The sequence below is a fragment of the Amia ocellicauda genome, chromosome 6, assembly GCF_036373705.1.
Source record: "Amia ocellicauda isolate fAmiCal2 chromosome 6, fAmiCal2.hap1, whole genome shotgun sequence".
NCBI classification, from domain to species: domain Eukaryota; kingdom Metazoa; phylum Chordata; class Actinopteri; order Amiiformes; family Amiidae; genus Amia; species Amia ocellicauda.
In genome coordinates this window covers 13,483,383-13,508,935 of record NC_089855.1, presented here as the reverse complement: position 1 = coordinate 13,508,935, position 25,553 = coordinate 13,483,383, and the positions used below count along the sequence as shown (strand labels likewise).

The 25,553-nt window shown below is 39.9% G+C and overlaps 1 protein-coding gene and 1 long non-coding RNA gene across 7 annotated transcripts in view; both read right to left on the bottom strand.

Moving 5' to 3' along the window:
* The window catches only part of mcf2la (mcf.2 cell line derived transforming sequence-like a), a 57,058-nt gene extending 53,742 nt beyond the window's left edge, over positions 1–3,316 (bottom strand). For 2 of the 6 annotated variants that reach the window (XM_066706196.1, XM_066706191.1), the window contains exon 1: positions 2,773–3,315. In XM_066706196.1, the coding sequence (XP_066562293.1) occupies positions 2,773–2,920 (148 nt within the window). In that variant the 5' untranslated portion in view covers positions 2,921–3,315. Of the gene's footprint in view, positions 1–695; positions 934–2,772 lie in introns of those variants that run through there. The other 4 variants (XM_066706194.1, XM_066706197.1, XM_066706190.1 and 1 more) reach the window with 3 other exon arrangements.
* A 19,773-nt stretch (positions 3,317–23,089) lies between these two features.
* On the bottom strand, positions 23,090–25,182 carry LOC136751780 (uncharacterized). Its single transcript, XR_010817067.1, has 3 exons — positions 25,152–25,182; positions 24,857–24,954; positions 23,090–24,397 (listed from the first exon to the last, which is right to left on the bottom strand). It is a non-coding gene; the product is annotated as an uncharacterized LOC136751780 (long non-coding RNA).
* Between the last annotated feature and the right edge of the window lie 371 nt (positions 25,183–25,553).

Here is a 25,553-nt window from a genome sequence, read left to right as displayed (position 1 = left end):
GATTGTTTTAAGTAAATCAAGCTTCACAAAGTGTGTGTGCGTTTCATAGTTTTTCTTTAAGAAAACTCAAGTACATATTATTTGTAAAGCATGTCAGCAGAACAACTTTACAGAATCAATTAATTTATTGATCTTGTAATTTTTTATTTAACCTATTTTAATACATACTGACTGTAGATGTTGAGGTTTATAATTCCTGAGATTCCTTTCACACATTGTTGTCATTACAAATTGAATGTTAAAATACAAAATCCATATAAACATTTGCAAACTCCAAAAAGGCCTTTACTATTTTTAAATAGCAGAATTTCTGCTATTAAATTCAACCTGTTGTAGAATTACACTTTCATAGGTTAGGAAAGCAGATATTGCAGGATTATCAAGTATCAAGCTTAAATCTGTTATCAAAACAGTCTGGGCCCCCAAGGCTAAGAAAAGTGACATTTGCTAAGCTTTTAAATTAAAAGACTTAAACCTCCTGGCACAATTAAAAAAAGCCACCTTGCATATACAAATGCAGGTACTGTATAATGAAGCAGAAAATGTACTTCATAAGCAACTCCCGTTTCTGCAGAACTGAAGCAGAAACACATTAATCATCAATAAAAACAAGCAGCCTGTCACCCCCAAAAATCACAAGTGACAACACAAAAACAGCACAGAGGCTAAATGAATGGAATACACTACCGACTTACTGTGCAGCCAGTCACAGGCCTGAGTGAACCAGTAATAACTCTTCACTTCTTCCAGGGAGATTTTCACATAGTTTCCTCTCTCCACAGGATTCAAGTGGATGTGGTAGTTGTATGGATCCTCCATTTCCATCATCTCCTTTTAATATTCCTGTGCCGCTCCTCTTCTCATATTTTTAAATAGGTTCAAATACAGAGTCTGTCGTCTTTCTGTGGCCAGTCGCATGACGAGCTGTTATTTCCAGTACTTCCCACTTCAACATCAGGTTACTCATTTTCCGCACAGGAGCAGCACAGGTGTAATCCTCCCTGCACACATTTACCTATGTCAACACTGGGTGCAACCACATGGACCTGTATCTTCCTTGCTTTTGTCACGCAGCACAATGAAGGCGTTTTGCAGAACTAATTCAACGCAGGCTTATCAGGAGATTAATAGTTATCAAACAAATGAAAGTAAAGCAACCAAAGCTTTTGTTGGGCATCTATAAAAATTTTATGACACTGAAAGTCATACCGTGAACAATAATGTAATGCACACTGTAGACACTTTCTGGTCTGCCATACTTATTCACGGAGTGAATAGATGGTAGATTTTAATTCGTGTGGTCTGATCAGGTGCTGATATCACTTATTTGATCGGTATCCTATGTAGGTTTGTCATTCTGCAAAATTTCCCTGGCAGGTACTTCCAAAGCTATATTCTAAAGTTAATCCATTACCATTTTTGCTCTGAATTTGTTTATTTGATGGGTCGGCTGGAGGTCTGAATTACTCTGAGCCCGTCAGGAAAATCTGTCCGTCTCTGTGAAACATCATGTAAGTATTTAACTATCAGCAGATTTACGTATGAACATGCAAATTTAAATCCTCAAGGTGAAAGGCACGTGTGTCAGAGCCTAGCGCCTCACATTTCCATGGTGGAGACTCAAAGCAAGAAGGATTGCCAGGGAGGTGTGATTAAACACGGATGCAGCGGTCTCAGTGTCTATACAGTAGGTTTCATTAAAATCAAATGGTTGATGTGTAATCTGCTAAGCCTGAGGACTATACAGAAATCATACCAACTTTTAGTTTTCCCATTTGTTGTAACGGAGGGACATATATCTTTTCAAATTACATATCTTTTTAACTGGTCTTGGACATGTAGGGCTCTACACAGATTTCTGAATGTTGGTTAAAAGAGCAGATGTTAAAAATGCATGTTCAGAAACTGGATGAAAGCACAAAATCATTGCTGTGCTTTAAGCCAATGTCAGGTGAACACATTTCCTGAGACATAAGCGGCAGCAAAGGCATTGGGCTTGAAAAATCCCCTGACACACTACCGTGCAATTTCATGTATGTTTCCAATTGCAATTAATCTAGTGACACACCAGACACACCATGTTTTACAAAGCTGTAATACTCTATTCTATTATTATGGCATCTATATTTTTAAATAAAATAAATAACAGTAACTGTCTAACATGTTCATTAAAATGGAGCAAGTACAAGCTTCATTAAATGCAGCACCCCGTACGCTTAATCTACAATCATAACAAAGGCATCTAATGTACTGTGAAAAGTATGAAAAACAACTATTATCAGTTTCGGCTAATTACAGGAACACTGACTAAGACAGATTTAGAGAGTTGTACATATGCAAATAAATAACCAAGTCTATCCCAAGTGAAAGCTTCAGACTTTTTCTGTTAAACCCTGTAACTGTCATTATACAAACAACAATGGCAACAATCCACAGAGGCAGCCCTCTGTAGAATTTCTTGCTGGTTTTTAAAACCCTTTCCTTTTAGAAACAAGTGAAGTGACAGATGTGTTACTCCTCCAGATGTCCGTCCTATGCGATTGTCAGTTTATAGGAATATTCTTTCTTTCCAAGCGGAGAAAAATAAAACCAAAACTAATCCACTGGAAAAAATACTGCGGACAATACCCTGCAAACTTGGTGCTAACCCCACCCCCCGAGGAAAGGCAGCACATCGAATACAGCAGACTGGAAAGACACACGCAAGTAAGCAACAACCTCAACAAAAAAGGCTGAACAATTAGGTTTACACACAATTAAAAGCTTCCTTACCCATCCATTCTCTCCAGGAGTTTTTCCTGCTGCCTCTGGGCAGAGCGCTGAGCACAGTGGCAGAGAGGCTGTGCAGTAGCTGGCTGACTCGAGTGAATATCCTGTAAGGAGCCTCTTGTCCTTCCCTGAGCAACCCGTGCAGAGACATGAGGAAAAGGATTTGTGTGGAAGCTCTGAGAGGCCTTGGCTAAAACACATCAAAAGGCTTCACCACTGGACAAAGGACAAGAGTGGATGGACTCAGCTGCACAATGAAGTCCCTATAAGAGCAAGACAGCCCCAGAATAGAGCAGCACACATAGTCGAATCCACAAAGAAAGTCCGACAGACTCTCAAGCTGGCTGTAGGTTAACCCAAATCCCCTTCTGCTGGCTAATTATACTCACAGCCAACGACTAATCTGTTGTCTTCCACGAACTCAGGAGATATTAAAATAACTTTTGCCGCTTAGCTCTGCTGATGCGGCTCCGCTGTAATGCACCACAGAAAAAAAAAAAAAACTTTACCTCCATCGCTCCAACACAGGTCATAATAAATTGTTATTTGTGAATTTCAGATACAATTTTAAGACACTTACAGATTACAGATTTGGGTTAAAATGCTCTTTTCCGGTAAACTATAAATGCTGTCTGCTGCTGTCTCAGAACAGCAATGCTACACTGCAACATCTTGTCCATACAGATGAGCCTCCAAAATACTGCAGGAGAGGAGAAACAGGACAGATTCCAAGGTCCTCTTTCAGCTCTTTTTTACAGGAGGGGATTCCACGTTGATTGCTATTCTTCTTTCACAAAATGAACTGGAGTAGCTGTGAGAGAGCAAAGAGTTACAGGAATAAAAACCCCGCTGCAGTGAACGTTAAGAGCTTGGGAGCTCTGGCTGTGAGCACAAGTGTTAACACCTGTCTGGTTGTTTCCACAGGGCACAGTTCAGCATATGAAATACACCTCCCCTTGCGACCTCCCTTCGGAAAAGCAGAACGACAACAGGGATGCGTTTTCCAGAACTCCTACAAATCAGCAGCTCAAGTTTGCTCTAACATATTGCTGACTGTCGCGGATGCAGTACCCCCACCACCACCACCCTTGTTACAAAACCACACATCCTCCCTGGTGCCGGCTCTGCGCTGATGCTGGGGAAAATCTGGAGAGTAAATCAATGCAGGCTGTATGCGTATGTACGACTGGGAGTAGGAGCAAATTCAAGACACTTATTTTGTTTAGAGATCACATGAAGCTCCATGGAAAAGAAGAAAAACACAAACCAAACAGTGACGATCAAAATAATCTACTGAATGACCAAAATGCACAAAAGGTGAAAGCAGGGGGTAACTAAGAGAAATCCGGCAACACAAAGTCCTTCCAAGACTGGAGAGAAGGGAAAAGAAACTAGGGATAAAAAAAAATAAAAAAAATACAAGCAACTGCATACTCAGCACATAATAAGAAGAGGAAGGAAGGGAGGGAAGGGAGGGGGGCAAAGGGTTTCTTGCAAGTGACAGGGATGTTGAGAAGGGGCTCTGGTTGCAGTCTGACTTCACAAAAGGAAACTGTTAATGCCATTCAACTTGACATTCACAACCCCCCACCCCCCGATAGCCGTTTAACTGCATCTTCTATGACAACTCTGTCCCATGACACACCAGAGTACACTCCTTCCCATCTAATCAAGAGCCCTCCCTAGAGAAGGAAAAACACCCAAATGGCAAACACAAAATAACAGCAACATGCAGTAGTGCTTAGGGCACTGGACTCTGAAGCAGAGTGTTGTGGGTTCAATCCCAGCTGGGGGACACTTATTTATTTATTAGCACACACCCTTGTCCAGGGCGACTTACAAATCACAAGACTGTTGCTGTTGTACCCTGGAGCAAGGTACTTTCCACAGACTGCTGAAGCAAAAACTCAGCTGTATAATGGGTAATAGTATGTAAAAATAAAATAGTGATATAAGGTAACAATCATAAGTTGCCCTGCTGTGAAATATAATAATTTGCATTACCAAAGTAGCAGGTGTGGGACAAAGAAATTAAGCAGCACCTTCAGAAATAGTAGAATATTATTTTCTGTCCAGAATGGCTAATAGATAAACAAGTACATTAAAAGTTGTTTTTCATAGCTGCTAATTGAAGCCAACATATACAATGTTCAGTGTTGCATCAGCTCCTGGGAAACAGCTTTCCTCCCTTTAACCAGGCCGACCCCAGGTGGCTGTCTCCTCTCTGTAGTAATTATGTAGGATACTATATCTTCACCTCCTACACCTTCAATAAAGAGACACCATACCATGTTGTGTTGTAGAACCGTAGCACAAAATCTGAATAGCACCAAAATTAGAACTAAAATAACATATCAAAGCTGCACAGGACTCTGGATTATCTTTTATAATTCAAATTGTCTTGCAACTTATGTCTATATGTCTGTCTGTATATATATATATATATATATATATATATATATATACATACACTCACCTAAAGGATTATTAGGAACACCTGTTCAATTTCTCATTAATGCAATTATCTAACCAACCAATCACATGGCAGTTGCTTCAATGCATTTAGGGGTGTGGTCCTGGTCAAGACAATCTCCTGAACTCCAAACTGAATGTCTGAATGGGAAAGAAAGGTGATTTAAGCAATTTTGAGCGTGGCATGGTTGTTGGTGCCAGACGGGCCGGTCTGAGTATTTCACAATCTGCTCAGTTACTGGGATTTTCACGCACAACCATTTCTAGGGTTTACAAAGAATGGTGTGAAAAGGGAAAAACATCCAGTATGCGGCAGTCCTGTGGGCGAAAATGCCTTGTTGATGCTAGAGGTCAGAGGAGAATGGGCCGACTGATTCAATCTGATAGAAGAGCAACTTTGACTGAAATAACCACTCGTTACAACCGAGGTATGCAGCAAAGCATTTGTGAAGCCACAACACGTACAACCTTGAGGCGGATGGGCTACAACAGCAGAAGACCCCACCGGGTACCACTCATCTCCACTACAAATAGGAAAAAGAGGCTACAATTTGCACAAGCTCACCAAAATTGGACAGTTGAAGACTGGAAAAATGTTGCCTGGTCTGATGAGTCTCGATTTCTGTTGAGACATTCAGATGGTAGAGTCAGAATTTGGCATAAACAGAATGAGAGCATGGATCCATCATGCCTTGTTACCACTGTGCAGGCTGGTGGTGGTGGTGTAATGGTGTGGGGGATGTTTTCTTGGCACACTTTAGACCCCTTAGTGCCAATTGGGCATCGTTTAAATGCCACGGCCTACCTGAGCATTGTTTCTGACCATGTCCATCCCTTTATGACCACCATGTACCCATCCTCTGATGGCTACTTCCAGCAGGATAATGCACCTTGTCACAAAGGTCAAATCATTTCAAATTGGTTTCTTGAACGTGACAATGAGTTCACTGTACTAAACTGGCCCCCACAGTCACCAGATCTCAACCCAATAGAGCATCTTTGGGATGTGGTGGAACGGGAGCTTCGTGCCCTGGATGTGCATCCCACAAATCTCCATCAACTGCAAGATGCTATCCTATCAATATGAGCCAACATTTCTAAAGAATGCTTTCAGCACCTTGTTGAATCAATGCCACGTAGAATTAAGGCAGTTCTGAAGGCGAAAGGGGGTCAAACACAGTATTAGTATGGTGTTCCTAATAATCCTTTAGGTGAGTGTATATATATATATACACATACATACATACATACATACATGTATTCTTGATGGCAGGTGTACATTATTGTAGGTCAGTCCCTAATTATTTACAAAATATCTCAAATTTCACATTGCTGTGAAAGACATAGCTTTATATAAAATCCGAATTGCTAAACGACAACACTGAGATCACAGAATGACACTGAACTTGTATTTTTGGACATTACAACAGCAGACACTACTTCACACAGAGAGTTGTCACAATCTGAACAAACTCCCCAGCAATGTGGTTGAAGCTGACAATTTGGGAACATTTAAAAATAGACTGGATAGGATCCTTGGACATCAAACGAGCACGATGTGTCAAATGGCCTCCTCTCGTTTGTAAGCTTTTTTATGTTTCTTACTTGCTAAATTAGTATGCATGTTATACAATGCTTGGTGTGCAGATTACTATAATAATATAAAGGTTACAGGACTGTTTTTTTATATTATCGATGCCGTTTGAAAATTAATTGTGCTATTAGGAGTAAACCAGCTTATTTATTTAGATAACAGTGTAGAAGATTAAAGTGATAAACAAATCAATGCTGTGTAACAAGTGCAGGCCGCAGTCATTTCTGACAGCAAAAAAACTGTGGTAGGAGGAAGTCGTCCCACCATACATTGATAAATTAATTCAGTTTTCATCTCAAACTGAAGATGCATAAGAGAAATGGTTGATTAACTGAAATAATGCAACAAAACATGACATCACAGAAGTGAGTTAGCAAACAACAGTTCAACAGCATTTAATGTCCAAACAAAAGACCAAAAAAAAAACAAAGCATCATTTTCATCTGCCATTTCATTTTTTTGGCCTAGGAAGCCTTCAGGTCTCCCAGATGAGGTTTCACACAGTCCAGTGAGTTTTGGATCTGCTAAAGCAATTACACAGAGGCAATACTCAGTACAGTCTAGAACAGGCCTGTTGACGGCTCCCTAATGGATCCGCTTCACAAACGGCAAGGCCATAATTTGAACTGCAATTCATTAGCAGTCTGAAGCTCCAACCAGTGGTGACATCTCCTGAGACAGGAGAAAGAAGAAAGAGTGGAGGGGGAGGGTGAACAGATGCCTTCTATAATTAGACAAATTCCATCTAGCAGCAGGAACGAGTTAATTAAGTCTTGCCTGTGTACTTGAGATTTGTTGTGTTTTCCAAATTATACACAATTCTGGTTTGAACGTAACCTACAAGCTGCCTCAATTCGCCTTTCAAAGCAGCCCACGATTTGGCATTATCAAGGTATGGAGAGCAAAAAGGCATCACTAATTTAACTCCATGGTGACCAAATGTGTAAAGGAAACATGTTACCACAGCAACCATATGTCCCAAAGCACAGTAGAGAGAAATAATGGAAAACAAAAGAGCTCTTGTTCTACGAGAATGTAAAGAGACCAAAATCATAAATGTGCAGTTCTTATTCATCTACTGAAAGCACACTTCTTAAAGATTTAATGGTTGTAGGTTTATTGTTGTTGTTTTTTTAGATTTAATTAACACAGCTCATTTATTTATTTACTTTGTACCCGAAAAAACAAATATTAAAATGAGTCTTGCGAAGGATCATTAGTTGAGAGTTTCATGTGAAAGGGAAATAGGCCTGTAGATTCAAAAATCAAACTGAGGGAGGCATGGTCAGATCAACAGCCTTTGGGTCTCAAGTAGCATATTTTCCCTCTCAAGTGCTTGTGGGGGGAGCAGGTCAACTCACTTGTCTTTAAACGGTGGTGGCCTGGGCTTAAACCTTCTACAGCAAACTAATCAACCAGAGCTTTTGACCTTAACATAGCATAGTAGAACATGTCTAAAAACGTACATCTTCAACAAATACAGGTGTTGCTCCATTTTAATGAGCATTGTTGTTATGATTGAACATTGTTAGAATGAATAATCTATATTTAAATTTCAAAGACTAGCATTTTCCTCGGTAGGTCCAGGAACGTCACTTTTTAAAGTTACGTTTCATTTTTATAGAATGTTAAACGTGAACTATGAAATCCATGATCTAGGTCCTGATATTTACTAAATTCAAGCACTCTTATAATTAAGTCATCAAATTTTCATTCAATTCTTTAGTTGTGCACAATGCAATTTTAATAACTTGCCTTGTTCCTGTATGGCAGATGTCACTGTATATTTATAGTGAAGACCGCTATTGAGTTTTTACATCTGTAGATCTAATTAATGAATACAGACGATGAAAGGCTCTCATCAACACCCATCAATTCAGAATTGATTGCCTTTTCCATGTTGGTTCTCACCACGTTTATTAGCTCCATATAAGCTTCTAGCAAGCCCTCAGGAAAATAAATATGCCTTACAATATTTCATTGGATATATTAAGTACAGAGTAAATAGGATTTGGAAGGGCTTTACTTGTTTTTTCAGGAGTTGCCGACATTTTGATCCCCTGACAACGCAGCCTTGAGAAAAGTTGCATTTGTGAACGAAAGCCAAACCCTGCCAGGGTGGGGGGCACTGGAAATCATGTCAGATCATGTTATTTATTATGCAAATCCGTTATGTACAGTCAAAGATCTCTGCTGAATGCCTGAGCACTGACTCTGGAAACTTGAGGCTAATTTGAAGACGTGCTAGTGTGACATTTTGGTCAACACACAATTTATTACTTTTGAAAACTGTAGAAAGAAAGTGGAACATGGTATGATTTGTTGTTTACGAAAGGATGAATGACTTCAGGGATTGTTTATTACTTTATTTGATCTGCTGTTCAATAAAACATTTCTAAGCTCTGTTTTCATTGTCATGTCAAAATCAGTTGATTTCAGTGTAGCTGGCCTATAGCAAAATTTTGCCTTGCTGTACCTTGCTAGTTGCTCAGACATCACTTTGATTTGCTGAATCGCTTTTCTTCAGCAAGGCCGACCTTCCGATTCTCTCAGCTCCACTGGCTGCTAAAATACACTGCATTGACTTTGCTTCAGGGAAAAGTTGTTAATTTTGTAAAACGTTCTTTCTTAACTGAAGTTTTACTGTGAGTCTTTATCTAGAATGTCTTTTATAAAGGCAAAGTATCATGCCTTGTATTTAGTGCTACAGGCTGCAGGAAAACAAACAAATTAAATAAGGGATTTAAACAGCAGATTTATAGGAAGTCTTCCTCATCAAAAGTTTGTACGCAATAAGTGTGAGTGTGTAACAGCTGCCAATAATGCATAGTCTGAGCTACCATTTTAGGAATAATTATGGAATAAAGAAAATTAAATCCAAATATTCTACTGTATATTGGAAATTAATTAACATACAATGACATTTAAACTCGCATAGCTTTTAGTGGCATAATAAGAAACCCCAAGTACATTACAAATGCTCACATGATGATGGCTTTGATTAGATGAAGCTGCAATGGGATTGTCAGTGTCGTGAATGTGAAAGGAGAGGGAGAGAGAGAGAGAGGCAGGCTGGGAAGACAGCTCTGAGACAGTCAGGGTGGGGATATTTTAAGGAAGCAGATTTGCTACTGCACTGTATCAGATTTGGTCGTGACACCAAGGTATTCAACACAATGCACACAGAGCTAAGTTGAACAGTCAATGAGAAATAATTGACCATTTAAAACAGACACTTAGGTCATCACAACCTCCTATTATATCCAATAAGATAATATATGTTCAGGATCCTATTTCACTATTCATCCTTCTGCCTTTAACATTAATTCACATAATATCCGCCAAGCCTGTGATTAAATCGGTATAGTGTCTGCTCTGGTTGTGATCAGTGTTGTGTGTTATGTGCAGACCATTACTTGCCATTCTCCTGAAAAGAGGGCTTCTTGGGAGTTTTCCAGAGAACAGAGCTGAAATCCCAGTGGTAAGGGAATACTGATTAGGCTGTGTAGTGATATAGCTTCCCAAATCATCTCCTATCAATCACTTTCACACTTCTCTTCAGAAGTTCCCCCATTTGTAACACTTAGTCACCATGATATTCTATTTAAGGAGCAAACCAGCAAAATAAAAAATGGTTTAACAGAATAAGTAGGATCTCTGCTAACAGTCACACTGAAATATGAAAAAGACCAATTGCTCTATAGTTAAAAAATATGTATTTATTAATTTAATCTTTTACATTAAAAAATAATTGAAGTAGTAAAACATTATGGGCATTTCTTAGCAAATTATAGCAAAAACAATTGCAAGAAATAAAACCCAGCCCTTTGTGAAGGTTTAGGGATTATAATGAATGTACTGATCAGACATGTTCATTTAATGTGCCAATTACAAATCACACATCTGCAGTTCTCACCTCTAAAATAAATTTAAAGACTTCAACAAGAATATTTTTTTATCTTCTTTTTTTAACTCAGAAATTCCACCAGCTGCTAACCAAAATGTGTAAATTAATGCATCCTCCAGTGTCTTGCTAACAAACTAAATTTAACTCTTAGATAATTTCCTTTCCAGCAGGAGATGACGCTTTCCATTAATATTTATAAATTAGAAGGCACTGTTGGAAAAAAAAAGATTTGCAATTGTCTGAAACTGAGAACCATATCTCAAAATAGCCCTCGTTAAAGCTGATTAACTAAATAATTCAGAGTGGCTTTCATTATCAAGGCCCTTGGGTCCCCATACTAAGAAAGTAAGGCAAAGGTCACAGACACCCTTTGATGACTTTAAGTACCAGGATGTACTTGTTCACCAGTAAACTCCTTTACGTTTGGTTGCTGTAAAAGACACATTTATGTAAACTATGCCTGTACCAGTTTAACATGGGATTAAGAGTACAGTTACAGACATAAATTAGCGCTGATTTATGTAGTTATTGAAGCCTGAATATCTCAAGTTCATATTTACATCAGGAGTATTTGCTTCACAATTTAAAGTGAAGTGTCAGATGAGCAGCCATCAGTACCAGTGCACATCCATCAAGAACTACAGGCCTAGCCTATGTCACTGTGTCATCAAGAACTAGGCAATGTTTCAGCTTCAATGCCTTATCAATGCCCTTGCTTTTCACAGTATCTCCAAAGAGATATTCCTAATTTCAAATAAGTGTGTTAAACAACCCTGCGATTACTTGGTTTGCATTTTTTTGACAAACCTGTTTACATAAAAATGACTATCAAATTACTACTGCTTAAATTAATGTATTCTCTAAAGACATAAGAGTGGAGGCTTATATAATATTAAATATTATTGCAACTTCATCTTTTATAGCATTTTTTCTTCTATTCATCACACAAAAGCAATGCTTACAATTTCTCAACTCTCAACTTTATTTTTAGTGCAGTTGTACAAGACGTGATATTGCGAAATGGGCTATACTGGACACTGTAGAAATATTATGACGTTGAGAAGATATATTTTCAGTTGTTTTTAATGATTTTCATTTTCATGAAGGTAATTAGTTAAAAAAAATTCTCTCTAAACCTAAACCACTGTTACCTTCAGACACCTGTCATCAACAGAAGGAGTTGACTTATCCATAATCCAGGTATAGAAGTTAAACTATATTGTTTAATATAATACAGAACCACCCAAAAATTCTCCACAAAAGTCACCAATAAAATGGAAACTATTACAGCACAGACTCAGCAGGAAAATGTCAGGTGTCAAGCAAGTGCTACCGAAACCCAGCCATGACATCATTATACCTGGACTGAAGTATAGAAAATTAACACAGAAAAATCCTGTTCTGTAATCAATCCACCAACTCAAAAGAAAAAAACTGTGACACTGGGAAAACCCCAGCTAACCTGACTCACAGTGTATCGAGATTCTGAAAAGAAGACAGATGTATGGAAGTTTTTCAGTAAAGACACATTTTTAAGTAATAAAGTGCACATATACAGAGCCAGTCACAAATCACAGAAAAAATATTGTGATAAAAACAAAAACTATAGTTTCTTGGAAACAACAGCCTCTCTTTTAGATACCAAAACCAAATATCAGGAATGACATGGCACATTCCATTATAAAGCTCCTTTGGGTTGAATTCCAGTTGAACAAAGGTATAAAGACACATTAATTAGGATCTGTCAAGTAACTAAAGCTGTTACAAGGAAAAAAGGCTTTATCCCACATCTATTTTACCCAAGTATCACTTCCAGTAGATGTACTCTGAGGCTATTTGAACAAAATATCAAAGTTAAGCATTTTAAGACATCTTAAACAAACAACTACTGTGTTTTTACCTCAGGGTGGCTTGTCTGCTTCTCTTCTCTATATACAAACAGGAGTTTTTTCTTTTGCTGGCAATCAAAGTCTTAAATGAGTTTACCACAGCTACCAGGCCCTTCTAAGATTAATCAGTTTTAATCTGTAAAATCCATTACAAATTTTGACTAGAGACTACTTGTGACCTAGAAGCTAAAGTAGTCCATTAGAGAAAAAGTGAAAGGGAAGTGAAATAGCTTGTGTCTGTCTTTTTCTTAGTTAGTCCAATACATTAGTCATAAATCCACCCCCACCATCACAGAAACACAAACAAAAACACAATGATCAAGAGGAATCATTGACCTTCTTCAAGAAAAATGTTCTTCAGCTATAAGTACATTGAATAACAGTGATGTACAGTGACCTGTATACAAAGCCTTTTTAAAAATCAAACATTAAAAGTGACATGACATTCATGATACTACTTTTTTAGCTTACACCTACAGGCAGATTAGTGGGTAAGTAGGGCAGCTGAGAAAGCAACAATGTAAACCCATAACAGTAAGAGAAGGACCTACATTTGTATTTCCTGAAAATGTAGTGTGTGTGAAGAGAGTTTCAAGTTTTCCTTTTCAGATATTAAAAGGAATCCAACAAAAAGTGCATTCATATTTCATAAATGTTTACTGAATGTTGAAACAATATGCATCTGTCATTAAATATAAGACAGTTAATATGACTGAATAGCACAATTCTGGTTAGTTGGTGAATAATAAAAATTCAACATATTCATGGACATTATAGAGAAGATGGAAATGAATACCATACCAATGCAAATATTTTTGCTTTTCAGTTTTTCACAGCTAAAATCAACTAAAGGCAGTGTCATTTTTAAACAATGTAATTGTGAACAGTCTGGCAAATAGCACACATTACATTTACATGAAGCGTGACTAAAACATAACACTTGCTCACATTTAGCCTTACACGGTCATCACAATCTGTTACATGTAGTGTGAAATGGATTGATGAATCACAATTCCAAATATTTAGCATTTGATTTAGGAATACTTGCAGTCTACATCAGTATGTTTCAGAGAAAATGGTGGCCTTTAAACATTGCTGAGTGTACATAGAACTTAAAGACAATATAGCCGCGATCCATCTTTGAGGTGCACTGCAGTCTGTAGTTTGACTATTCAGTTGACAGTTGAGGTCACCTAGTGCACCCAGTACACGCAGTGTAAGATTAGTCAAAATCGGATGACAGATTCAACGCAGCTCACATTTTTGTATGAAATACATTGAGTATTGCCACCTATTTTTACTGCCAAAATCTAAGGCTTCTCAGGCACTGAGATACTGACATCTTGCTTTGTGGTTAATAATATTTACACACGACATTTAACATTGCATTTTAATTCAATCGATTATTACGCAAAGATACCTGAATATATTCGGTTTTAATTCTTGCACATAAATGTACTCTATCTATACACATTTTTTTAATCTTAGAGCTAGAAGTAGACCTGTAAAACACTGCATTTCATATGATTTGGTTTCATTGCAACCTCCATAGATTCCCAGGGTGCTCAAATTAACACAGTGAACCAAAGTACATAATACAGTTTCAAAGACTAACAGCTCCTCCTACCAATGCTGTGGGCAACCGCATCCAGCCTCTGCATCAGCTCTTCAAGGGACATCTCTTCTTTCTTTATCCAAAATATCATTCTTCAGAATAACAAAGAGAGGGCCCGGTCAGTTGCACACCTCGCAATTCACTGCTAAGCGGCTGCTTTAGAGCCTTGCATTTCAAATTGCTGCAGAGACCCTGGCAGTGTGAAAGAGGCTGAGATATTCAGACACTGTAGCACACACACGCAGGAACACACACACAAACGCATACAGACTCATGCGCGCACACTCACAAGCAAGCATGCACACTCTCTTGCTCCCCGTCACAGCCAGACCTCAGAGAAACCAGGCTGAGATGATGCTGCCTGAAGCCAGTGGGGAAATCTAATCATGTCAGCTTCATTTAAATTCTCTGGCCCTAGGATGTGGCCCAGCCCGGCACTGACAATACATTCAAGTGCCATGCTTAAGACCACATTAAACGGTTATGATATATTACAAATATGAAAAGATCAATGTGCCATCTATGCGTGACTGAGCAGCAGACAATATTCTGTTGAATGTCCAAAGACGACCGTCCACCTTTTTAAAACCCTCACAACAAAATATGTTGACATTTAAAAGTGAGATTAGGATCCATGGCGTACCAATTACTGCCCATAGCTACCAGACCTGCTGGTTTCTGCTCCGAGATTTGTCTTCCACTGCCAGGAGTAATCAAAGACATCACACTCCAGATTAGTGCATGCAGGAGGGTTAAATTAAAAAGGAAAATAAATGCACTTTCAAATATTAAGAAAGGCAAACAAATCATACATGCCCTGTACACTGACCTCTCAGTGAAATTGATAACCTGTGAGGGACCTTTCGATACATTTCTGTAACATCCGCAGTTGCAAAACGTTATTAAAAGCAGGTAAAAAGATGTGCTGCCATCAAGTCGTCTGTAGAAAAAAGAAACCCGACACTGTTCCTCAAAACAATTAATCCGAGACGCTCCATAACAGTGTGCTACAGTTGCTTGGCATAGACTTTCCATTTTAAGCATTTTGTCACATTTCACTAACCCGTTTTCTGTGGGTGAAAAACAAAAAAAACAAATGTCCCTGCAAATTCCAAATGCTTTATGTCTATCTTCTGGGACACTGCAGTCATACCACTAATTATCTCTGATGGCATAATGATGACTTACCATCAGTGATTTTTTTTTAACGGTCATAATTTATTCATGTTTTCATGTCATTAGCAGAGGGAACTACGAAGAGGAAAAATGAAAGGGCAAATTGTCAGTAGAATGAAAGAACAATTAAACAATTCAGTTATGAAGAAGTGGACATAAAGAGACCCACAACAGCACAGTTTTTGTAGGTCAGGGGGTAAATGACCAATTTTTAAGTAATATGTCATTAGTAGCCTATTAGAATAAAGTATGAAGAATGGGTTCAGCTAAGTAATGACGAATTTGGTGAGAAGAAACAGGAAGAGCCCAAGATCTTGGATCATGGACAGGGAATAGGGGTCACTCGCACCAGAGAGGGAAGACGGGTGTACCACTGACCTGATCAGGTTGCCAGTTTGTTTTAATGTTAGGTTTTATTTCTATTGATAGGATACGCGATTCTGAGGTGGAAGCAGGTGGCAATCAAGAAAAAGACCAGTACAAGCACCCTGGGATTTTCAGAATGAAACTGCATAAAACCCATAATTATAATAAATAAATATATACATTGTTATGCTATACTTGTTTTCCTGGGGCTTGCTGAAAGTCACTGGTGCCTATTGCTACCTGGTTTGTTTGATGCACTATTATTCTCCTTCACAGAGCAAACCAGACAATCCCAAAGCACATTATGACCTTCTCTCTTCATGAATGGCCTTTCTTATATTGTTGACTCTGTTCTCATACTTCCTGAACATGTGCATGTAGAGCAGCTGATTCTTCATTTACGCAACATGCTGCATCATGTGGCCCCGTATTAAAGAAAGGCTACTATTTTCACTTCATCCAAACACCAGATGCACAATATTGTAATGTGCAAAATGCTGGCTTTTATCACGGTCAGAAACAACAGGACAACACAACAGGCTTTAATTGCTATAAAAGGCAGTTGTCTGCTTACATCTTCTGTAATGTATCACCAATGATAAATTCTATCTTCTGGCTTTACTCTCATGTAGGTTAAACAATAACAAGAAAATAACTGCTATTCAAATGAACCTCTCATGTGAAACAAGATGGCCCCGGCCAGAGAGCTCGGGTTCAGTAATGGTGCTTGCCACACTAAGCAATGTTGGGATAAACAGATCAGAAACTTTGCTGCAATTCCACACTGATCAGTAACAAATAACACAAAGTAGCATACTGCTTCCCAAGAGCAATTGCTCAACTCCTGTTGTCTCCAGTACTGTAATATTGTATCAACAAAGACGCACCCTGTTACACAATGGACTGGTGATACAAAAAGTGCATGAGATAAAAAGCAGATGACATTTGACTCTATTTGCTTACTCCTTTAAATAACTGAATAAAGAACACATGCTGGCATGGTACACAATGAACACACATCCAGCCAAATACTTTTTTCATGTTTGTGTGTTTTATGGAAGGGCACATCTAAACCCTATCAAGCTAAATAGAGACTCTCCTATTACACACAACACAGTTCCTGTTGAGAGATTCTTGTTCTTGTGCAATCTGATAGAAGGCTTCAAGAAGATTTAGATTATTATTATTTATTTATTTATTTATTTATTTATAAGCAGACACCCTTGTCTGGGGCAACTTACAAAATATAAGCGCAATACAAAGTGCAATAATACAGTGCAGTTCAAGGCATAATACAATTCACAAGTTCAAGTTTACACAAGTGTATATGAGATATACAGTAAACAATATATAAGGTCTTGCATCCTAGATTGTAAAAGCTGATAAGTGCAGACAATATGTTAAGTCACAGTCAAGGGCCAAGGGAAAGGGGGCATAGGGGAAATTAAAATAAATAGATAAAGTTATCATCAGAATTTACATTTGTAAGGTTTTGTATTATTAAAATAATATTACCTTTGTAGTTACACAAACTGTAACAAACAAACAAACAAATGGTTGTTAAATCCTAAATATCAATATGCAACTGATGTTCAAGAAAAATATATTTCAATGGCTTTCAATGGCATTGTCTTTTTGCATTCACAAATGTCTTTTCATTTCAGGCTGACTGATTTTGCATTTCAAACAGGACACCTTCCTTGACTTCATTTAAGCAATTCAAAGCCAATCAGTGAGGTAGGGAAACACTGGATAATGTCACACATTTACATATTAAATTCAAAGTAGAGGCCTGCTGGCAAAACTGTACAGAAACCAAGACGACACACACCTCACAGTCAGCTGTTAAGGCAGTAAACATCAAATCATAGTGCATGTTACAACCCTTCAATGCCAGCCACATCTGTTGGCACTCTTAACTTTGACCAATTACCAGCAGACCAAAACCCTGGGATGTGTAAGAAAATGTCTAGATGTTTTTTCTATCAGTAACTTCAAGCATTATCTCCCCACCCAAGAAATATGCTTTATACTACCATGAACACTTCTGCTGTGTATGCATTGCTGTTGTCCAAGGGCCTTGAATGATGGTGTGCATTTAATGTCACGTTGTAACAGGAATGCACACATAAAGCATGTTTTCATTATAATTGCAGGCAGAAGCAGCTCCCCATGAATCTATTGAAGCCCCCACCAAGGAGCTCTGTATGACAGTATGGGGATGCATTTTCAGATTGATCAGCATTTAACAGCCATGCACAGCTCACCCCATTCATATGCACTTGGACAGTAGTGGTTACTGCCATGTTTCCCTGTCGGAGGTAAACCTGCGCTGGCAATGTCGTGCATCCGGAGCACTGAGCCACTGGCGTCGATAGGAGCCTAAACATGTTTCAATTCATTTGCTTATACTGTCACCTAGTGGAGGGTTTGCTTAATACCGTTTTTAAAAGCCCATATGAGATTTTACTCAAACACAAACATATAGAAACAAATAGCATTACTAAAAATAACGTGAAGCATACATTAATCTGGGATGTAAGGCTGCTTTAATTTGAGTTTGAGTAGGTGGTGCTGGTTGTGGTTGGTTTGCTTTTCTTCTTACCTCCGTTTGCAGCCGTTTCTGACTCTCCTGTCCTGTCTTCCACCTCCAGTGTGACCAGCCGCTGGACATCGGACACCTGGACCCGGCCGCTGTCCGGCTCTGTGGCGGGCCCCGCTGGGTCTCCGGGCCCGGGCTGGGCTGTGAAGCGGCGGGGCCACGGACAGCAGCCAGCAGGGACGGCCGGGAGCAGCGACATGCACCAAATACACACAGCTCGGTGGAAATGCAAAAAGCAAAGTGGTTTCTCTCTGTGACGGGCGGTGTGTGGGGATGGTGGTCACTGGACCCGGCGCTCACAGATCATATGAACCAGTGAACCCAGTACGAGACTCGGGTCTCGGTCGTGGTCGCGGAACGAGAGGCATTGTGGGATAGAGTGGGGTCTTGATTTCTGCAGCAACGTTAAATCACGTCAAATGCATTCAAAAGAAACACGACACATTACATGCTGTGTATTTCTGTATCTTGGCCAAAATTCTGATTGATTGATTGCTCAGTACTATTTTATTATTATTTCTTCATTTTTTCCATGCCTTTTTTTACTGCCAGTATTTTTGACATTGTTTGCATCTGTAACTGATAGCCTTTTCTTCTTTCCTGCTTAAATGTATTTAGAAATATATAAAATCAATCAATCTTTATTTTATAGAGCGCCTTTTATAGTGGATCACCACCACAAAGCATTTTTACATACAATTCAGTTAAGGCTTACAAGAAGCCATTACAGATTAAATAAATACTATTAAGTAAATACAATAACAAATACACAATATACATAACATACCAAGTATAATATATGGGTTACTAAAAGTAATTATATATAATCTTATGTAGATACTTATAATTGAATGTTTCATTGCTAGCAATTTAAATCCTTATCCAGGGTGACTTACAATTGTTACAAGATATCACATTATTTGTTACATTTACCCATTTATACAGCTGGGCATTTACTGCAAAGCACATATCAAGGGGCTGTCATTATGTACGATGTGAGCACCATAACCAATCTGCAGAACCTGTATTTTGTTACCCAGATTAATATCTTCTTCACTTGATGAATCCTCTGTCGACCACAACACAACCAGATTGCACATTTTGGCATTTTGACCACAAGACAATGAGGTTCAGAAGTGCTAAAGGACAAGAGCTCAGAGGGCAAAATCTGCAACCACCTGTTACTCCAGTGAAATATCAGGCTGTGAAGAGTAAGTATTTAGCCACCTACAGAAATTGTTCAGACCAGACCACCACTTCATTTCATTCTCCCCACCCCACCTACTCCCACTGTCACCTTCCTACGTAATCTCCGCTCCCTCTCCTCCACTGTTTTTACCCTCTTACTCTCTGACTCTGAGCTCTCCTTTCTACTCCTAGGCCACAAAGCCACAACCCTCCCCACTCACCTCCTCCAAGTGACTGCTCTTGATCTGCTCCCTTTCATCTCCTCCCTCTTCTATGGCTGTTTCCTGTCTGCTTTCAGACTAGCTTTGGTGATTCAACTCCTCATAAAAACCACCCTCGACCCACCCTCAGAACTACCGCCCTGTCTCCCTTCTCCCCTTCCTCTCAAAGACCCTCAAGCGTGCTGTCCACCATCAGCTCTCTGCATGTCTTTCCCATCACTCACTCCTGGATCCTCTGCAATCCGGCTTCTGCACAGCTCACTCCACTGAGACGGCTCTCCTGGCAGTCACTGACTCCCTCAGCTGTGCTCGAGGGGCCTCCCTCTCCTCTGTCCTCAACATCGTTTATATCTCCACAGTGTTTGATACCGTCAATCACTCCATCCTCCTCTCCTGCCTCGCTGACCTTGGAATCTCTGGAACTGCTCTCACCTGGTTCTCCTCCTACCTCAACGACTGGACCTACCAATTGATATGGTGATGATCTTCATCCACACCACAACCTCTCCTCACTCCGTCCTGGGCCCCCTCCTGTTCTCTCTCTACACACGCTCCCTGCGCCCCCTCAGTGCATCCCATGGATTCTCCTACCATTCCCATGTAGATGATGCCCAGATCTTCTTGTCTTTGCCCTCTTCTGACCCCCACATCCCCTCTTGCATCTCTTCCTGTAGGAGTCACCCTCGATCCTGTGCTCTCCTACACTCAGCACATGACCATGCTGACACGCACCTGCCATTTCTTCCTGAGCAACATATGCCGAATCCAACCCTTCCTCACCGACTACTTGACAACTCCCTCCTGGCTGGCCTGTCTGCAACTCTAACCCCTGCTTCAGCTCATCCAGAACTCTGATGCTTGCCTGGTGCTCTCTCTGCCTCGATTTGCACATGCTACTCCACTACTCCACTCCACCTTTTGGCAATTACTCAAGACACACTTGTTCAGACTGAACTTGAAATATAGCTGTTTATTCTCCTTCACGGTTCAGCACTCCCGTGATTTTGCACTTTATAAAACTGTTTCATTATGCTGCTTACTCTTACTCTGCCTCCGCGCAGCACAGGAGCATCCTACTCAACTGAACAGTACAGAGTGGAGAGCTCCAAAGTGCTGACAACTTAAAATGTTGTACAAACGAACTATACACACCACGGGGCGCAGGAACGATCTCATGCGCCACCTGCGGAACAGAGGAGCAGTTGACGCCTGCTGTTTAGACCAGCTACTGCAGGGCAACGTTAGCTCTACTGTGCTGACAAATGAACTATTTACACAGTGGAACTCGAGAGCCCGCTCAAGTGCTTACCACTGAGGACAGCGGACTCTTGCTCTATGGCACACAGCCAGAGCGGGCCACAGACCTGCTGACCAAGGAACTATGTACACAGCGAGGCAGCGAGAACAGCTTGAGTGCCATCAGCTGGGAACCACCGCAACACAATGAATAATGAACTAACTATATACAGGGCGGCGTACCTGGAGGCCGCATGACAGACCCTGTGAACATATCAACAGGCTGTCAGCAAGTCCAGGAGCAGCTCGCATGGGTGCTCGACATACACGGTTCAAGTAGCTCCATCCAATATGTGCTAACAGGGGCAGAATGGGAAGGGAAATCAGGAGCCAGAGCCCGTGGGCTACTGGGGCTCGACTGCAGCCAACACCAGGTTCCCAATGGAAGGGACTGGTCCCATCACATCCAACCATTAGAACTGGGCAAATGTAAGCGGCGAGGCCAAAGTTGCAGCCACACAGATGTCTGCCAAAGGGAGCGCCTTGAAAAAGGGCCCATGATGTGGCAACGCCTCGAGTCGAATGGGCCACCAGGTGTTCAGGCACCAGGGTTCCCGTGGACTCCTAGATCATGGTAATAGTGTCCACAATCCAATGCGAGAGGCGCTGCTTTGAGGCGCAGCCATGATATGAGACCCAGGGGGCTCGCCATCAATCTGGACATGACATGCGGAGATGGCCTCCAGATACACTTTGAGCATGGACGTGGACTTGCCCTGGTCCAACAGCTCCTGTAAAAATTGTAATATGACCCCAATGGAGCAATTACCTGGGTCTTGACAGCCTTCTTGGCACCAGGTGGTAGAGGTAGCTCTCGCTGACTGAATATTGGCTACTACCGCATCTGACAGACCCCAGGCAATCAATCGCTCCCAGTCAGGGGCCAAGCCCAGAGCTGGAGGAGGCCCAGATTTGGGTGCCAAAGCATGCCCTGCACCTTGGACAACAAGTCCGCTCTCACTGGGAGTTCCTGAGCGGTCTTGGATGGAGAACCAGAGTGAGCTGTGGGTGGACTCAAAGAGATCCACTTCCGCTCTGCCGAACTGGCTCCACATTTGTTGTATCGGGTGGAGGCGCCATTCCGAAACCGGGGGGCCTCCCTGATAGAGGGGGTCCGCCGCCATGTTGGATAGGCCAGGGAGGTGAACTGCTCTGATGGAGCGTAGCTGTGGCTGCCCCCACAGAAGCAGACGGCGTGCTAGACAGTCCAGTCTGCGCAACCAGAGACCTCCTTGCCTGTTGATATAGGCAACCACCGTTGAGTTTTCCATCCGAACCAGCACGTTTGTCCTGCAGAACTGGCAGGAAATAACACAGCCCACAGGGAGCCCATAGTTTGGGATCTGGACTCGTAACTGGAAGGTTGTGGGTTCAAATCCTTGGTGGGGCTGGGAGTACTCAAGGGTGCTGTTGTACCCTTGAGCAAGGTACTTCACTTAGATTGCTCCAGTAAAATGCCCAGCTGTATAATTGGGTACAAATGTAAGTCACCCTGGATAAGGGTGTTTGCTAAATGACAAATAATGTAATGTAAGTCTAGATATATGGGTTGTGAAGAACATCATTGTTGTTTATATAATTATGGTGTTAACAGTAAGAATGAAATAATCATTAAAAATATATAATTAAATAATTGTAATGTATTCACTATTTGCTTGCATTATCCTTGCTTGGAGGATCAGGCCTGTCCTGTCTTACCTAACGCATGAGCACATAGATTGTGTTTATTTATATACATTTGTACTGATTTCTATTATACTTAGGACGCATTATACGTTTTGCAGCCGTCATTCGTGCCCCACCAGCACATAAACCCACGAGCTGCCACTGCTTTCATTATCAATGTCTATCCCAGTACCAGTGGAAACCAATCTAAATATAACATGGAAACATTGTGTTTAAAACTTGACTGTTTAGTTCACAGAAACTGGACTGGATTAGCTCCTACACTACGAAGAACTAAAACACAGGGATTATGCAAATTAGGTTTATTGATTAATACAGTTGCAAGCAAAAAAGTTCATTACATAGTTAAGCATTCATCATTAAAATATTCAGCACAGATCAAAGTACAGTAAATGTACAGATATCACAATGTTTAAAATGTATATATACTAAATTTAAGAGAAAAAACATGTATAAAAGAATATCCATTGTGGTTTTACAGGCTATTTGCATTTTCATAGTTTTCCACCCTAGTTTTTGTTTCTTTCAGCCTCTGTTTCAGTGGACTCCCAGGTTGGGTTTAGCTGTGCTAAGAGCCATCTGTGCTTCACCCAGAAATCTTCCAAGACTCATATTCACACCATAACCCCAACGACACCCACCAAGGGCCGGATTAAATCAAATATTTGACAAACCCGCTAATAGCAAACTACAAACCTGTACATCATAGTGGTAACATTTATGTTTAGAATAAAGTGGCATCTTACTAAAAATGCAGCATCAACTGAATATAGTTCTATAATCTTCTATTAGTGGGTGGGTCAATCCCAGCCCAAGTCATGGTCTGATTTACCCAGATATGGCTTCAATAATACATAACACAAATTAGCAAAACAACAATAAACTTATGACTTATGTTGTGTAAATATGTAATTATGTCAATAACCATGTACTTCTGAAAATATCAATTTGCAGGGAGATGCAACCAGTTTGACAAATCCTAGACAAATACATTTTGTGTTGTATATGGATAATATCTATCTGAAAGGAGATAATCATGTGCAAACGTACATGTACACGGTGTATTCTCAATACAGCTGCACCTAAAGAATGAGAAACCAAAATTATGAATTTTATCAAAAGCCTCTTTGGTTTCCTTCTTCCAGTTTGGATTATCTCCATGATATGGGCTTATATATACAAAATACATATTGATGATTTGTTTTTTCCAGGTGTCGAATGGTTCTTCCTGTAATTTTGGTAGTATGTTGCACTTCTCTGTAGCAAGACACCACTGAAAACAAGGTGTGTTTGTGGTGAAAAATATCACACAACCACCTTTATTAAGAATATTGCTATTGACCTTTGATGCAAATTTCACAGCAAAACTTGTAGTTATGTTTTCAAAAGGAAATAACATTCTATATTCAGAGCACATGTTTCCAGTGATTGGCTTTGTAGTTATATAGTTGATATTATTGCTAATATAAGAGTTAAGATTAATGTGTAACCTGTTGCCAGTTCTGGGATTGTAGTGCAACTGTTTGACATTTCCACACTGAAATGGCTTTAGAGCCATCATGAGAGAGAACTGTTTGATGTGTCCATTAGGGTTGGTGCCAGCCTCGTGAACAAAACTGAAATACAAAAGGAAAAGTGATCAGGGAGCGGAGGGGACTGTGTGCTTCTGATGGTCCAGTTTGGCATATATATACTATGTAAGATCAATACGGTTTAAATGCTTTTTCATTCTTCTTTCAAATCAGAGCATTATTTTACAATTCTTAATTTCCTCTTCCAATCACGCAATACACCTTTATTTATTTATTTATTTAGCCTAATGTTCATTAAGAAATAAAAAAGTGAACTCCAAAGAAGTCTTCAGTTTTAGAACGTTTGCTTAATATATAAAGGTTTTAATTTCTGTGTCCTGTTATTCATGATGGAAACTAAGTTCAAATAATTTTTATTCAAAACGTTTGCCATTTCTGGAGGTTATTTCTATCTCTATGCAAATTGGATATTACAGAAAACTTCTGTAAAAACAATGTTTTTTTAAGTTGGAATATGAGAAAATATTGTTTAGATGTACTCACTCAGTTACAATCTGCTCCAGCACTTCCCTTTTTAGTTCAGTTGGTACAGAAAGCCTCACCAGTAAAATCAAGATGAAAACAGAGAGATTCATTTTTCACTGAAATGAGATGTGAGGAAGATTATGACAAACCCATCAGAAGCTACTGAAGCCCTATCAGCGATATCTGTTTAGAGGCAAGATAACGGCTCTGGAAATGTAAGGCTTCCTCAACTAGCAATTAATGAACATTTTAACACAAATTCCCTGTAAATCACCAGAGAATATACATACGGTGTGTAGAAATATGATCTTACCTTGTGGATGTGATTTTGTTTCTATGGTGCCTCTAGTAGTTCTACTAATGAGTAAGAGTTTATATATACTCATACCTTTTGTGATGTAGGATGGATTGTCTTTAGCTTGGCCAATGAAGGAGGTGGAAATTTACTGCGAGAGAAGACTTTGCATCAACAGCTGGATATATTGGACTTTTGCAATAATATGTACCCTAAAATGGGGTATGTGTCTGTCGATGTCTGTTTTGCATGTTATTAAGAGATATGGTTTTGAAATGCTCAAGTCATGTGAAGCGGGGAGGATGAGTTACAATGTTTTGCATAAAGAACTTTCTTTGGTCAGTGATGAGGTCTGTACTACAATTGTAATGAACTATATCTGCTGGTCCTGCAGTGATAATGTAGTAATCAGAAACTCAC